The 17,661-nt window shown below is 45.0% G+C and overlaps 1 protein-coding gene across 8 annotated transcripts in view; it reads right to left on the reverse strand.

Moving 5' to 3' along the window:
* The window catches only part of GAPVD1 (GTPase activating protein and VPS9 domains 1), a 74,471-nt gene that overhangs the window by 43,524 nt on the left and 13,286 nt on the right, over window positions 1-17,661 (reverse strand). For all 8 annotated transcript variants that reach the window (XM_075835482.1, XM_075835481.1, XM_075835483.1 and 5 more), the window contains exons 2-4: window positions 7,174-7,385; window positions 3,198-4,041; window positions 1,326-1,412 (exon numbers count right to left, since the gene is read on the reverse strand). In XM_075835482.1, coding sequence (XP_075691597.1) covers window positions 1,326-1,412; window positions 3,198-4,041; window positions 7,174-7,358 — 1,116 coding nt within the window. In that variant the 5' untranslated portion in view covers window positions 7,359-7,385. The remainder of the gene's footprint in view (window positions 1-1,325; window positions 1,413-3,197; window positions 4,042-7,173; window positions 7,386-17,661) is intronic.

Genomic DNA, 17,661 nt, shown 5'->3' on the forward strand with positions numbered 1-17,661 from the left:
CTCTGGCTGTGGACCACCTAGAAGAGTGGCACATGAAAGATGAGATTCTAACCTTTCATATGGCACCAGGATCACAGTTCTAGATGTGACACAACCAGAAGTATCACCAGTTGAAAACACAGTTGGTAATGGAAGCTGTATACTATATGATCGCACTGTGTTGCTTGGCGGCGAAGGGGGAGAACTCTGACGATTGGACAGAATCATAAAGAAAACATTACACCGCCCAGAGTGAAAAAAACGAGTAACCTCCCATTTGGCAAGTATATCCAAATTAGCATATTTAGAAAAATGCTCATAACTTTGCAAATAATAAAAAGGTTTTGGGAAAAAAAAAAATACACTGTAGTGATCAGTATCACAGCGCCTATTAGATTAGTTAGGCGATAGAGCATTACTAAAACAATGACAGATCCTCTAAGGTAGAATGTCACTTTAAAGAGGCTCTGTCACCAGATTTTCAAACCCCTATCTCCTATTGCAGCAGATCGGCGCTGCAATGTAGATAAGAGTAACGTTTTTGTTTTTTTTTCAAAAACGAGCATTTTTGGCCAAGTTATGAGCATTTTTATATTTATGCAAATGAGCCTTTCTTAAGTACAACTGGGCGTGTTTAAAGTTATGTCCAACTGGGCGTGTATTGTGTGTGTACATCTGGGTGTTTTTACTTGTTTTACTAGCTGGGCGTTGTGAATGGAAGTGTATGATGCTGACGAATCAGCATCATCCACTTCTCTTCGTTACCACCCAGCTTCTGGCAGTGCACAGACAAACAGCGTGTTCTCGAGAGATCACGCTGTGACGTCGCTCACTTCCTGCCCCAGGTCCTGCATAAGTCGATGTAGCCTCTGTCGCCTGGTGCCGATGTGTCTTAGCTCGTCCGACACGATGCAGGACCTGGGGCATAAAGTGACGTCACAGCGTGATCTCTCGAGAACACGCTGTGTGTCTGTGCACTGCCAGAAGCTGGGTGTTAACGAAGAGAAGTGGATGATGCTGATTCGTCAGCATCATACACTTCTATTCACAACGCCCAGCTAGTAAAAGAAGTAAAAACGCCCAGTTGTACTTAAGAAAGGCTCATTTGCATAAATATAAAAATGGTCATAACTTGGCCAAAAATGCTCGTTTTTGAAAAAAAAAAAAAAACTTTACTGTAATCTACTTTGCAGCGCCGATCTGCTGCAATACGAGATAGGGGTTTGAAAATCTGGTGACAGAGCCTCTTTAATGACTTTTTAGGTCTAAACCCAAGAAAAATGTGCAATTAGCTACGGAGAACTGACTCCGTTCTCCAATTATTGTCTATACACGACATTACTTACTTTGTCAAATTTACTGAGATTGTTCCTGCTGCGGGAATCCGCTTCCTCAAATCCTGTCAGAGCCAACTGCTGCAAGAGGCGGCCAACCTACAGCAGAGAGAGAGAAGGACCTGAATGACCGGTTTGTTACATTCATGGACTGGTCTGGACGCTGCCAGCAGTAATCACATCCAGCCTTTCTGGCCTATAATGCTTTCTTTGACGCTTTATCAAAGGGAAACAGTGACTGAGGATTAGAGTTATTAGCCGGGATCTTCAGGCTTGCTCAGATCTAATGGAGATTTTGAACACAGTGGCTGCACACTAGACAATCCCTGTAAGGTATGTGTAGATTCGAGCAGAAGTATCTCTGATATAAACCAAGTCACATTACCAATTTGTTCGGTTTGTCTCTATTTTCAAACACTTTCTTGCCCTAAAGTGAATGACTACCATTTTGTGAAAGGTTTCGCTGATACAGAGCTCCAAATCCCCCACACAGAGATAAACTGCAGCCACCACTAGGGGTAGCTTACTGCATACGGTTATTATTGAGCTTAATGTGTGTACATTAAAGGTGCACATACAAATTAGATTAAGATCGGCTGAACCCGCCACTTTTGGCAGGACTGTGACAATCTATGGGGGTGTCCAGACTCTCCCACTACAGACGATGTCAGGGAAAAGTAGTATCGGGCATGGATTTCCTTTGGATCGGGGCATGGATTTCCTTTGTGTTCAAGGGTCGACATTCGTTTAAACTATTTGATGCTTGGAACCAGGCGGTGACTTCCAAGGTTATAGGCCCCAGCAGTGTCCATGTTAAAGGTCAGCAAAATCAATTTCTATTGGGAGTGATTGATTCAGGCCTGTGACAGTGCGCTCCCATTGAGCGACTGTCTGCTGCTTGAGTGTGGGTACTGCCCTATGTCCACAGGAGCCCCATATAGGGAAGTTGGCAAGTTGTAAACTTAAATATATCAACATATCAACTAATAATGAAAGGCCAATGTCATTAAAAGGGACTTCGAAAACCCCCCTAATCTACAGTGCTCAGTAAATAGCTTAAAAGGGCTTGGAGGCTGTTTTTTATATACCGATGACCAATCCATAGGATAGTTTATCAGTCCATGATCGGTGGGGGTCCGTCACCCAGGCCCTGCACTGATCAGCTGTTTGGCTGCTATGCAGGGGTCGGTGACAGAAGCAGAAGGCTCCGACCACTGTACAGCTGCCGTGCTGCAGATCTACTCCTATTCAAGTGAATATGAGGAGATGCAGTAACCCAGCACGGCCACTATACAGTGTACGGGGCATTCTACTTCCTGCCACTGACACCGCTGGCCTGTGCAGGGTGAGGGTGTTGTCTCCTACCTATCATATAACGATGACCTACTCACAGGATAGGACATCAGTATAAAAAAAAAACAGCCCCCAAACTGGACAATCCCTTTAAAGAGATGCGGATTTCAAATCTGTACATTTTATCTTTCTACTTGCATTCCCACGGTATGAACCACCAAACCGGCCAGGCACTGCATGCGAACGACGGCATTATATTGCCGAGCTTAGTAGTCCTCTCCATTCATCAGCAGGCAGTGCAAGGTCGTTTAGGGGGTTTTCGGTAGTGACAGAATCCCTTTAATTCATCAAGTGGAATATGCTCTTTGAGTCTAGTCACACGATATGATACTAACATTAGATGAATGTTCCTACAAACTCCCATCTTTTTGGAGCTGGGCTTAGAATTATTCCGACCTGATATCAGTTTGAGCTATCAAAAATTGGCAATTTTTTTTTTAGCAGAGATATTTTGTGAAAATCAGTGGAGATATTCCAACTACGTCAAAATCGGGTAGAACATAGTGAGGAGACCCAGCTTGGTTTACATACCTGCATCAAGTTGAATCGAGCCACTTCGTTGATTGGAGCATCAGATATAATCCCATACTGCTCTGGGTTCACTATGGCTGGGCAGATGAAACAGGTCAGGAGGAGGTCGGTGCACATCGACCTCACTTCACCTACATCCAGACCTTCCACACAAGAGAGCGTTTTGTACATTTGAGATACAATCCATCTCAGGCTGTGTGGAAAGCAGTAGGTGTTTTGCTTTAAATAACCAATAAATTTGTTGACCAGTGTAACCAGCTTGGCTTCATTGGACTCGACCATCTCCTGGACCTTCTGTCTGAAGCGATCACTGCCCTTCTCCCCAAATAATTTCTCTTGCTGAGCTGGAGAGAACCGCTCGGTCACCTTGCTTGGATCGATCTCCAGATGATCTTCATCCTCAACTAATAGCTGCATGATGGGTTCGTGTAAAGTTGCTGTTAGGAAGAGCTTGGCTGAGAAGAGTCCCTCGGAAAAAAGTTTAAAGATGATGCTGAAAGCACAAGTACCTTTCCGGAGCAGCCGACGAGGGTTGTCACTTTCCTTTAGCTCAAACTCAATAAGGTAGCGCAACACCTGGAGCAAATAGCTTTCATCCTCCTGCATTATACAGTTTCCATACAGAGAGGTGAAGACCATCTGTATAACACTCTGAGCATTTTCTAGGCTGAGCTTCTCCCCAGCCACAAGACAAGAGGCAATTAACCTTGGGTTTTCCCGAAGTCGATTCAGAAACTCGCCATAGGCGGTCTCCTGAAATCCTAGCTGCTTGTAGCCATCCACAAACTGGGTATCCTCCAGGATCTTGGCATGTTGGCAACATTCTGCAGGTGATGCTTCAGCACTAGGAAAAATAAATCATTTGATGAACTTTTGTCACAGGTTACATATCTCTCAGCCCTGCGTACGTTTAAACTATCAGCCCGAAAGACGAGAAGAAAAGTAGAACGCGTGCAAGTCATGGAGAGTAATCTAGTAATCTCTACAAGGAATTGAGAGTTCAGAATTCCCAACGATTCATCCAAATAAAAAAAAAAACTGTATCAGAAGATACCACCAAAGAACTACTACATTTACACATTACACCAGCAGGTAACAAGACCATCCAAATGTACTTTATACATCAAGCATACCGGACTCCTCTTGGGCTATTCAAAACTAATCACATGTCTGAACCTTCATGTCCTAAGTGCAATAAGGTAGATGGATAGACAACCTCCCCATGTTTCGATTTGGAAGCGAATGGTTAACGCTACTGTCTCATACGAACACATATTTAAACCCAGAAATTGCCCAGACAAATTCCTCAAAGTTTGGGGTTTGTGGTGTAGCTCCCCAAGTACTGCCTACTCCTCTCAGAATCTCAATTCGGCCATAGATGACCTTAGTGGTGATATACGATTACAGCCCGTTCTCATGGTCACCTGTCGTTGTCCTCCCGGACCTCTTGCATGATATGTACAAAACGAAAGAGAATTTTTTCGTTATATCATCTTGTTACAATTGACACTTGTTTGCGTTCTGAAAAATGAAAAAGTATGGACAGCAGCACGCATCTGCAAAAGTGGCAGCAAAAAGGTGAAGTTTATGGTCCATGCATCAGCGTAGCAAAAGCAACATTTCGACCCGTGTTATATGAAGGGTCTTTCTGAAGCCTTAAGAAAGACTTCATCTAACATGGGTCGAAACGTTGCTTCTGCTACGCTGATGCATTGACCATAAACTTCACCTTTTTGCTGCTACTTCCATACTTTTCATTTTTTGGCATTTATAACATCGGATTGGGCTCGTCCGATTTGACAGCATGTCACCATCCATTAAACTCGGAACCCGTGCGGCTTTTTCTCTTCTAATCTTTGTATGTGTTCTGTCACATTTAATGGGACGCTTTTATATATTTGTTATGCTGCATTTTACTTATCTTTTAAATAAAAGAGTTAATTAAAAAATAAATAAAAAAAGACCGCATGCATGAACAGTCTCCTACAATGTTTGATATGCACAAATGGTGAGGTCTACAAGCAGAACGATGCAGGTGTTGTAGACCAACACCATCATTATATGTAGTTTAACAAAGGAGAAAGTCCAGGATACACAATGGACACAATGAACTGTGCAGCCACATACAACTGGTAAATAGGAGTAATACTCAGTGGAGCAGCCCTTCAAATTCTGCACATAACCTGAAGGCAAGCTCTTTCAGATTAGAGAAATATTGATTTTCGTTTGGCAGGGAAGAATACCGTGTAAAGCTTCATCTTAGAGGGCACTTTTCGGAATACCTTATACCATGAGCACTACATTTTTCATGAGAGGGCTGCTTGGGAGACTTATTATCTTCCCATTTTGAGCATAGATGTAATAGGGCTGCCACCCATTTACACAGCGCCTCAACTGTACCTCCATATCACTCTGACTTTTTTTTTTTTTTACTGTCGGATTACGTATGAATTATTTCATGTTCCCTTCGATGTATGGAACTTTTCTCCCCTAGAAGAAAGCATGACACCCGACAGAGACTGTACGGCAGTGCACGGAGGGCGAGATGCTCCGTGCTAAGGAGCTGTATGACCTCCTTGCACTGTAGTACATAATCCATGCTTGTGTGCAGGAGCCCTTTAATGTTATGAGATATACAAATTGAAAGGTGTTTTCACATCAAAGAGATGTATAGGGCACCCACAAGGATATGCCCGAAACGTTTGATCACATGGGATACAAAACCTGTGACCTTAAAAGGGGCTCTGTCACCACATTATAAGTGTATATATATTGTACATGATGTGATCGGCGCTGTAATGTAGATTACAGCAGTGTTTTTATTTAGAAAACCGATCATTTTTGACGGAGTTGTGACCTATTTTAGCTTTATGCTAATGAGTTTCTCAGTGGACAACTGGGCGTGTTTTACAAATGGCCAAGTGGGCGTTGTACAGAGGAGTGTGTGACGCTGACCAATCAGTGACCAATCAGCATCATACACTTCTCTCCATTCATTTACACTACACATAGCGATATAGCTATATGGCTATGTTCTGCCACATAAACACACTAGTATAGTATAGTGTGTGTATGTGACTGCACATAGTGATATAGCTATATCGCTATGTGCAGTGTAAATGAATGGGAAGAAGTGTATGACGCCGATTGGTCACCGATTGGTCAGCATCATACACTCCTCTGTACAACGCCCACTTGGCCATTGAGAAACTCATTAGTATAAAGCTAATATAGGTCATAACTCCGTCAAAAATTATTGTTTTTCTAAATAAAAAACACTGCTGTAATCTACATTACAGCGCCAATCACATCATGTACCAGATAGGCCACTTACAATGTGGTGACAGAGCCTCTTTAACGGTTAATGAGAACAGAGTTTCTGTGTCCCCGTTTGCTGAGAATTGGACTAAAGAGTTGGCCGCTCATATGTGAATACTCTTCATTATAGTTTATGGCTGTTACAGAAACAGGCAACAACGATCAGACAGCGATTTCAAAACTCCCAAAAACTAGAATAGAGCGCATCCACACAAGTACGACCTCAGCAAACTGGGACATCTCTCGTGATTAGTAGTGGCCCCAGAGATGGGACACCGACTAATCAAACATTTATGGCATGTCCTATGGATAGTCTATAAATGTTCGGCTAAGCTCAGATCTGCGCAAGAGGCTCCATTGGGAATCTCAGTCACAAATGAGGTAAAAACGCAGGAAGAAATAGTGCATTGTGCTGCACAATTTTTTCCGGTAAAACAATGGATACCCTGACGGAAACCAAACAGAACACATTAAAGTCAATGGGAGAACATCACATAACTACTTAATTTAACTCATTGATTTCATTTTGTGCTTACTTCCAACCATTTGTTTCTATGTGGTTATGATGTATTGATATTATACGTATACACAGAAGCCTTTGATATCAAAGACCTTGGATATAATATAGTCCAGATCGCCATTATCTGAGATTCTGTACCTGGTAAGAATAAGTCTGTCCAAATTTATTCTCTGTTGTTTAGAAATCCAAGATGTGTGGTACAGTTTTTCTGCCGTTTTCAAGACATCAGCGTTCAGCCTTTGGATGAGCTGTTTTTCAGAGTTAACATAGAGGCGTTCTTGCTTGAGGTGGCGGGCAAGGGTGTGGATATCTGGCTTTACCATCTTGGGACACAATGAGAACCGTTTGACCTATAAAATACATACAGACAGACCACGTATCAAATCAGCACAAATATTTTAGTCTATGTAGACCTGGGGTCAGCAACCTTTGGCACTCCAGCTATTGTAAAACTACAAATCCCTGCATGCCCTGGCAGCTGTCGGCTGGAATAATAAAGCCTTTGGCTGTCGGGGCACGCTGGAAGTTGTAGTTTCCCAACAGCTGGAGTGCCAAAGGTTGCAAATTAACAGATGCAACAAACGACATTCCTAATAAAAATATAAATATATATTTTATCTTACCATTTACGGTTGATCTAAATTCCCAATAAAATCATATTTGCCTTGGGTACCGCCACTCGCATCTATCCTGTGCTCCCTACAAATAAATACCCCATCTACTATATGTATTACAGGATTCATTTGAATGAGTTTTTAGCAGTCAATTTATGACACTACTCCAAGCAGGCAGAAAAAGCGTCAAGCTATGGAGGTAGCAGGCAAGCAGAAACCCCAAAATCTCCCCAGTGTAGGACTCCAACTAAGGGATCATTCAGACGAGCGTGCTCCTCGTCCACGTGCCGTTGAAATAACGGACAGCACACGGACCCATTCATTTCAACGGGGCTATTCAGACATGCGCGAGTTTTCACACAGCGAGGGTCCGTTGTGTGAAACTTACTGTACGTCCTATATTGGTGCGTTTTTGCGCACCTAGTCGCCCATTGAAGTTTATGGGTGCGTGCAAACCACGGACAGCACACGGACGATATCAGTTACAAAGAAATGCAGAGGAATAAAAAAATAAGTGCTTGCGCGGAGGAGAAAAAAAAACACATGCCACACGCAAATCACACGGATATGAAGTGTAGAAAAAACACTGCGTTTTTTTACACATGCAAATCGGACTCGCTCGTCTGAATGTAGCCTAAGATTGTGGAGTATGAGAAATTGCCCCCAAGGCCTATTTCCCACCATGTTTTTGGAAACTTTATTTTGCAGCCTTTTAGCATACATTTATGTGGAATGCAGAAAGAATACTTTTTATTCAGTATAGGCCTAAACGCTGCATACACCCCCCGCCCTGAATGTCGCAGGATGAAGCAGCCTGCCTGTCCCCAACGTTGGAGCACAGATTCTGAAAAAATGTCCCCCGCTCCCCCATTTGTACTTTAGGATTTATTCAAACGACTGGGTGTCAAATCGACCATGAAAAACCCGTGCGGGACCTGTTTTCTCGGATCCCTCACAGACTTGAGTCTACTGAGGGATCCGTGAAAACTGCCACTAATAGGACACCTATTGTTTCCCGGGCCGTTCACACAGTTATTTGTTCGGTGATCAATGTATTTTTGCTGTGTTTTTTAGTGATAATCCAGGGTTTGTGTTGTTTTTTTTTGCTTAGCAAATCTTTCTGCAAATAGTGTAACCCTAAAATCGACTTTATCCATATTTGGCGTCGTCTACAGTTTATTTTTAGATATTACACGTCTAATTTAGGGTAATTGGGTTGGGACTAGCGGTGTGATCATTGGGGGGAGGGGATATTGGGTTGGTATTTCTTTTATGTTGTTTTACTCCTATAGATATACACTGGCACGGGTATAAGGACTAGGGATGCACGATGCATCGAAACTTCGATACTGTTTCGATACTCTGCATCCCTAAACGGTTCGATACCACTATTTCCTGTATTTCGATACGAAGCTGCGCAGCCGCACAGCTCAGTATAGTAATACATGAATGTATGGGAGCGCGGCTGTGTAATTCAGCCACAGCCCCGCTCCTGAGTCATGATAAGTTCGCGGGGTCAGGATGATGCGATGCGGCCAGCGCTGCACTAATGAGCGGCGGCACTGGAGACAGAACATGGCGGGCGCACTACAAAACACCCCCATGTTCTGACTCCAGTGCCTGAACTCAGGGCCGCCATCAGGGGGGTATTAGGGGTACTGGTGTGAGGGGCCCGGCCAAACCTAATTGAAAGGGGGGCCCGGCAACTGCCGCGACATTCTTTTGGTAGGAAAAAACGGGCCCCTGCAATGGGGCCCATTTTTTTCACCAAAAGAATGTCGTGAGCTGCTGTGGGCCCCCTCCCCTTGTCATGGGGGGCCGTCAAACAGTCCGCCCGCGCACCCGATCGCGCGCACAAGGAAGCTCCCGCGCGTGCGCGCACCCACGAACGCCTGCGCGCGCACCCGCGCAGGTTTCGGGAGGCGTGTCCGCTGCGGGAATCCTGCAGGGAAAAAAAATTTTAGACTTGCCCCGGCCGTAGTTTAGGGCGACGCGTCTCTCTCTTCTGAACGTAGCCCCGCCTCCTGGGATGACGCTGTAGACCATGTGACCGCAGCAGCAGTCACATGGTATGAAACGTCATGACAGGAGGCCGAGCTGCACTAAGAATAGAGGATCGCGTCACCTAAACTACGGCCGGGGCAAGTCTAGACTTTTTTATAAATTTAAAAAAGTGCCTTTTTTTTTTTCTCATTTGTGATTTTTGCGGCAGAACCGCAGCATTTCCGCAGCGTGTGGATGAGATTTGTTCATATCTCATACTCTCTGCTGCGACTATAATACGCTACGGATTTTCCACAATAAAATGTGTTGCATAAAATCCGCAGTGTTCATGCCTAGTGTGTTCCTACCCTAAGGCCGGATTTACACGAGCATGTGCTTTTTGCGCGCGCAAAAATGTGGCATTTTGCGCATGCAAAAGGTCCATAACAGCTCCGTGTGTCAGCAGCGTATGATGCGCGGCTGCGTGATTTTCGCGCAGCCGCCATCATTATGACACTCTGTTTGTATGTTTGTAGCACGTGGTGCTTTTCTGTTTTCATTCATAGTTTATAAGGCTGCGGAAGTGCTGGCCGTGATTTTCACGCACCCATTGACTTCAATGGGTGCGTGATGCGCGAACAATGCACAAATATCGGACATGTCGTCAGTTTTACGCAGCGGACACACGGACACACGCTGCGTGAAAATCACTGACAGTCTGCACGACCCCATAGAGTAACACAGGTCCGTGCGAGGCGCGTGAAAATCACGCACGTTGCACGAACGTATTACACGTTCGTCTGAATAAGCCCTCCTAACAACAAGGCCCAGTTCACAGAGTTTTTGGCCCTTGATATTGACTCGGACACTGCGTCAGAATCAGCACCAAACAACTTCCAAAACCGCCTCCCATTGATTTAATCTGAAATCAATGGGAGCCAGTCGCGGAAAAAAGAAAAAGCAGCACGTCCTTTCTTGCCGCGGTTCCGCCTCTGACCTCCCATCGAAATCAATGGGAGGCAGAAAATGCATTTTTCGCTGCGTTTTCTGTCTGCTGTCCTCAATCGGCGCGGGCAACAAACGCGGCAATATAGTGTGGGCAAGTCAAAATCTGCCTCAAAATTCGGTGCACGGTTCCAGGCGGTCGCCGGTGCGCATGCGCGGGAGTTTGCGGGTGTGCGCGATCGGTCGCACGGGCGGCGGTGTTTGACGGCCCCCATGCCACCCAGGGCCGATATCAGGGGGGGTATTAGGGGTACTGATGTGAGAGGCCCGGCCAAACCTAATTGAAAGGGGGACCCGCAGCTCATGACATTCTTTTGGTGAAAAAAACGGGCCCCATTGCAGGGGCCTGTTTTTTTTTCTACCAAAAGGCAAGTCGCGGCAGTTTGCCGGGCCCCCCTTTCAATTAGGTTTGGCCGGGCCTCTCACATCAGTACCCCTAATACCCCCCCTGATGGCGGCCCTGGGTACCATGATATAGTGCTGGACGGAACACCGTTAACAGGCGGTGCCACGGTAGGGGGGCCAAGAAAATTTTGCTGTAGGGGGCCCTGAAATTCCTGATGGCGGCCCTGCCTGAACTGCCGCTCATTAGTGCAGCGCCGGCCGCATCACCTCATGCTGACCGCGCGCACACTTCCTGTCAGGAGCGGGGCAATGGCTGTATTACACAGCCGCAGCCCCGCTCTATAACGGCGGAGACCAGAGAAACCTCTCATCTCCGCCGTTATTCCCCTGAATGCTGCGATCACAGCTGACTGCAGCATTCAGGAGAAAATGAGGAGGGGGGATGCCCCTGGATCGCGTCACAGGGAATTCCTATGACGCGATCGAGGGCCATACCATATATGGGCAGACAGCCCAGGGTCTATTGACGGACCCCAGGGCTGTCTTACCCAAGTATGTCCTAACAACTGCCTGTGTGCTATCCGTCCACAGGCTAATGTACTGGCACATATCTGATATATGTCAGTACATTAAAGTTTAAAAATAAAGTAAAAACAAAGTATTGTTAAAATTTTTAAAAAATACACCTTCACCTTTTTTTACAATAAACATTAAAATAAGTCTCAATACATAAAATATTCACACATTCAGTATTGGCGCGGCCGTAATAACCTGCACAACAATTTTTTTGCATCATTTATGATGTGTACGCTGTAAAAAAATGAAATAAACACGGCTTTCATTCACTTATTAATGTGAGGCGCGAGGTGCGATGAATTTAACCTCCATGTTCCTCACATTAATAGTAATTAACCCCATCATGTACCTCGCACATTAACCCATTATGACTGAGAAACATGATGGGATTAATTACTATTAATGTGAGGCGCGTTCAAAATTCATCACACGTCGCGCCTCACATCAGAAAACGGAAGAATTTTTTTTTGTTATTACTGTTGGCAAAAGTATCGAAATTGGTATCGAAATCGCAATACTAAACAAAGTATCGGTATCGAAGTCCAAATTATGGTATCGTGACATCCCTAATAAGGACCAGGACCGTCTGTCGTAAATTTACAGCGGGTGGTTCTTAAATGGTTAAGAAGAGTACTGCAGATTTTGAAGATTATAGGAGGGGGGGTGCCTCTTCTTAGTAAGTAGAGAAGTTTCACGTGCAGGAGGCCGTCCGATAAAGATATCTTCCCGCAAGATTGTTAGTCAACTAAGAGAAGTATTTTAGCATAAACCCGGCAATCCTCTTACAAAGACTACATTGTGCTCAGCAAAATAAGTTCTGTACTCGAGTTCTTCTTCTACAAATTCCAGTAAAAAAGGAGGAGGGAAAAGATCAAAAGGGATAAAGGAGCTAAACGATAATTTTCCTTATAGGCCATTCACAAACGTAAAAGAATAACCCCCCGCCCCCACATCGGATAGCTCAAGTCAGATAATACCCACAAATGTTCATCGCTCTGTACTTTTTATTCGGAATCTTCTCAAGAGCAAATCATTTTTAACGATCTTCAGTTCCGATAAGGTCGGATTTGCACAGTGAAAAGAGCAGTTGCCCATAGCAACCATATTCCGCCTCCTTTTCAGAGCTCCTTTGGAAAATTAAAGCAGCACCCTAATTGGTTGCCATGGGCAACTGCTCCACTTTTCCTCTGCACCGGTTTTGATAGCGGTCAGTGAAGCTCGCATGAAGATCACATTTACCTTTGGTGAATCTACAGGAATATACTAGAGAACGGCAGAAATAGAATAAGAGTCTCCCCCAGACGTCCTGCTGTATTATCTGAAGCGGTTCTAATCAGAATAAATTAAGTATTTGCTACCGATGTCACTCCCTAAAATATCCAGGCTGGTTCATTACAGGTGAACCTCCAATTTTACCAGGATATTGGGAAGAGGAAAGGTGGAAACTGAAATATTTGAACATTTCAGAATTGCTAAAAATGTTATCCGTGTCTCTTAGCCCCTTATAGGCTCTGTACATCTTTGAAATAGGGTTATAAAATAAAAATATTTATCAGTGTGTTTGGTGCAACTTTCTAATTACTTTTTATTCAAAATTATGTGTACTTTTTTGAGAATACAGGAACGTAGATGTGATCGATAACAGCTCAAGATCCTGCGTGTCTCCCGCGGTCACGGACCCCCTCAGTGCCGCATTCAGGTCTCAGTACTAGATACAGCTGCTCTGTATACAGGATATAAAAGCAGCTGCCTCTCAAAAAGTAAAAATAATTTAATAAAAAGTCATTAGAAAGTTGCGCCAAACACACATTTTTATTAAAGAAAAAAAAAATAATACCACATGATTTTGAATGTGCACATAGCTTTTAAGGACACAGACATTTTTTTTTTTAAATTTATCCATCGACAGCTTGTTGCTAGGTTGTATATTTTTTTTTATTACACCATTAAGGGTCAGTTCACTCATTGCGTAAATACTGCGGCTTTTCTGCAGCTGAATTTGTTGCAGAAAATCTGCAGTAAATACAGTAGCAGAATAAAAAGCGCTCAGAAATTTACCTGCGGTGCAGAATTTTATTCCGCAGAATGTCAAATGTATTTGCATAAACTCTGCTTATTTGTTGCAGGTTTTCCCCTTTGAATTTAATGGGGAGGTAAAACCCGCAACAAATGGCAGTCGTTGCGGTTTTGCAGCGATTCTGCTGCAAACAGCGCAACTCAGAATAAAAAAAATAAATCTTATATTTACCCAGGAGTCTGTGAGTTTTTCCCTAAGGCCGGCCTCCTAGGATGACGTTTCATCCCACGTAACCGCTGCAGCCAATCACAGGCTGTAGCGGCGGTCACATGGGCTGAAACGTCATCCCAAGAGGCCGGCCTTGATGATGTCAGGGGGCCAGCTTCCTGGGATGACGCTTCATCCCATGTGACAGCCGCTGCAGTCAAATCGCAGGCTGCAGCGGTCTCCTGGGAAGAAACGTGCTGCAGTTTTCCGTAGCGGACAATACGGATGAAAAACCGCAACACAGTTTAGTGCATTTTTCCGCCCGGAATTCCCTGCGGTGCACAGGGCGGATACGCTTCGTGCTTTTACGCAGCGTATCTGCCTTGTGTGAACTCAACCTAAATGTACAATTTAGCGTTCTGAAAATAATTTTTGGGATGCAGTAAAAAGTAACAAATTAATATAGTTTTATTTTGGGGAGAGGAAAGGTTACCAAAACACATCAATTCTGCCTTTGTTTTCATTTACAGCATTCACCGCGAAGAACAAATATCGTTATATTGTAACAGTTTGGATGCGGCATTAGCTTTTTTTGCTTACATTATTTTACTTTTTGTATATTGTTATTAAATGCAAATGTCTTTCTACCGTTCGTACAATACACTGCAATACTAGAAAAACTAAGAGGGCGGACAGTCATCGCAACGCATCGGCACTCTGCTTAGTTGGCGCAGTCACTTGTGGTTACGGCATCTCAGTGGTAAACAGCCAGGATAGGGGTTATCAAATTGCGGATTAGAAAATCTGCAACATGCTCTGAATTCCGAGTGTATAATATTTCAGAGAATGTGGATGAGATTTATACAAATCTCATCCACATGGATAGTACTGTATTCTGCGAAAGTTTCGGTGCGCAAATCCACACGGAAAATACGTTGCCGTGTGAAAGGGGCCTTATATATAAAAATAAAAAAGCAGAACAAGAGTGAACAAAGCCTTTAGGGCGTTTACCTACTACAATGATCTTTCCTTGATAAAGTGCTAACAAATTATTGACAAATTTTGCAAACTCTACATACAAGTGATCTATGACATGTGAAAACTTAAATATGCCCAAAGACTTGTTTCATGTTCCTAAAACTGGTCACCTTATGAAAACTATTTTCATAATTTCCACAAAAACCACATGTTCTCATGAATCAGGGCCAATGAGGAAATACTATCTTACAGGAACTGGTCACGGAACAATTTCCCTTTAGACTTGGCCAGCAGTCCCAAACATGGGCCACTCATGGAGTCAGGGCCGTCCTACTCCTTAATACGGGATATCTGAAAGGGCTCAGTGAGGGGCGAATTATGTTCTAGCATTTAGGCCATTTGGTGGGTGCAACCTGTGCCGGATTCATGACATTAGACCTCATCATCTATAAGTTGTCCTAATGTAAAGTGACTCAGGCTACATTCACACGACTAATAATAAGAATTTGGACAACTAATAATGTAGCTATGGTGTGGGGCGATGAAGAGCCAAAAACATCCAAAAATGTAGGATAGTGGGTGGAGTCACATTAGGTGTAATGAGTTACATGTATCCAGATCCCTATAGAGCCATTCATTCCAGTTGTCACACTTAGGGTATGTGCACACACACTAATTACGTCCGTAATTGACGGACGTATTTCGGCCACAAGTACCGGACCGAACACAGTGCAGGGAGCCGGGCTCCTAGCATCATACTTATGTACGATGCTAGGAGTCCCTGCCTCTCTGCAGGACAACTGTCCCGTACTGTAATCATGTTTTCAGTACGGGACAGTTGTCCTCCTGCAGCGAGGCAGGGACTCCTAGCGTCGTACATAAGTATGATGCTAGGAGCCCGGCTCCCTGCACTGTGTTCGGTCCGGTACTTGCGGCCGAAATAAGTCCGTCAATTACGGACGTAATTAGTGTGTGCACATACCCTTAGAGTCGCTACACATCATTGGTGAAAAATCAAGAAACCACGCTGTGATGGTGCATTATGTGTGCTTTTTGTAAACCATTATTTGTTCAAATTTTGACTTTAGTTTATATTTCTACTGTTTGTATGTGAGTTTTAACCTTTTGTGGTTATGTGTATTGCCCAACTATAGTCTTCCACAGCCAGATGAGAACACAGTGGGGGAGATAATTAGATCTACTGAGGCTGCATTCACATGCCAGGGATAGTTGGCCTTTTATATAACGGCCGTCACACGGCCACAGTGAAAACAATAAACCCCAAAATGACGGCCCGGTAAAAAAACAAAAAACACTAACTTGCCAATAGAAGTCTATGGGGGCCATGTAAACCACAGCAGTCACTTGGATGTGAACCAAGTGACGGCCGTGCTTTCTGCCACCTCGCTCTCCTCCTCACAGTGTGAAGTGCATGTAAGGAGGAAATTTTTGTTGCTGGTAGTGCCACAGCCTCGTTGTAGAGATAAATGGAGAAAAAAAAAAAAGGATAAAATTCTCCAGCGCTGTCCAAATGTTGTGGAATTGAAGGATTCAATCCAAGGCAAGAACTTTAAATGAGATATATGTTTAATGGATAAGAATGCTACGCGTTACGAGATCGGACCGATTTCTTCATCAGACAAAGAAACATTTATGAAACAGGTATGTTTATTTGCCGGATGAAGAGATCGGTCCGATCTCGTAACGCGTAGCATTCTTATCCATTAAACATATATCTCATTTAAAGTTCTTGCCTTGGATTGAATCCTTCAATTCCACAACATTTGGACAGCGCTGGAGAATTGTATCCTCTTTTTTTTTCTCCATTTATCTCGATCTACTGAGGGAGCCCTGACGGCCCCTGCACGGATTTACCAGCTGCAGTCCATACAGCCTGAGACCATACAGGCACTTCTGGGTGTTGTGCTACTAGCACAACACCACAAGGTAAACACAACCGCTTACACCCAACCCTTTGTCACTTTAAACAAGAGATGATGCACGATGTGCGCCGGTTGTTTGTTTTCCTCTCCTTGTCTATAGACAGCCTCGTTGTAGACAGCACCCTCCTGTAGATAGCGCCACTATCGCTCCCCATAGGTTCGGAATCCCCCTGGATGGGGATTTAGCTCCTAGATGGAGCCCCTGACGTCACTATCCACATATGGACAATGACATCAGGAGCAACTCCTGAAGCGGAATCCAAGCCAGAGGCATTCCCCTCCTACAGGGAGCTACAGTGGCGCTACCTGCAAGGGGCACTATCTACAGGGGGCAGTGTGTGGCATTAGCTACTGGGGGCAGAGCGTGGCATTGTCCACAGGGGGGGGCAGAGCGTGGCATTGTCCACAGGGGGGGGGGGCAGAGCGTGGCATTGTCCACAGGGGGGGGGGGCAGAGCGTGGCATTGTCCACAGGGGGGGGGGCAGAGCGTGGCATTGTCCACAGGGGGGGGGGCAGAGCGTGGCATTGTCCACAGGGGGGGGGCAGAGCGTGGCATTGTCCACAGGGGGGGGGGCAGAGCGTGGCATTGTCCACAGGGGGGGGCAGAGCGTGGCATTGTCCACAGGGGGGGGGGGCAGAGCGTGGCATTGTCCACAGGGGGGGCAGAGCGTGGCATTGTCCACAGGGGGGGGCAGAGCGTGGCATTGTCCACAGGGGGGGCAGAGCGTGGCATTGTCCACAGGGGGGGCAGAGCGTGGCATTGTCCACAGGGGGGGCAGAGCGTGGCATTGTCCACAGGGGGGGCAGAGCGTGGCATTGTCCACAGGGGGGGGCAGAGCGTGGCATTGTCCACAGGGGGGGGCAGAGCGTGGCATTGTCCACAGGGGGGGGCAGAGCGTGGCATTGTCCACAGGGGGGGGCAGAGCGTGGCATTGTCCACAGGGGGGGGCAGAGCGTG

The sequence above is a fragment of the Rhinoderma darwinii genome, chromosome 8 (assembly GCF_050947455.1).
Source record: "Rhinoderma darwinii isolate aRhiDar2 chromosome 8, aRhiDar2.hap1, whole genome shotgun sequence".
Lineage (NCBI taxonomy): Eukaryota > Metazoa > Chordata > Amphibia > Anura > Rhinodermatidae > Rhinoderma > Rhinoderma darwinii.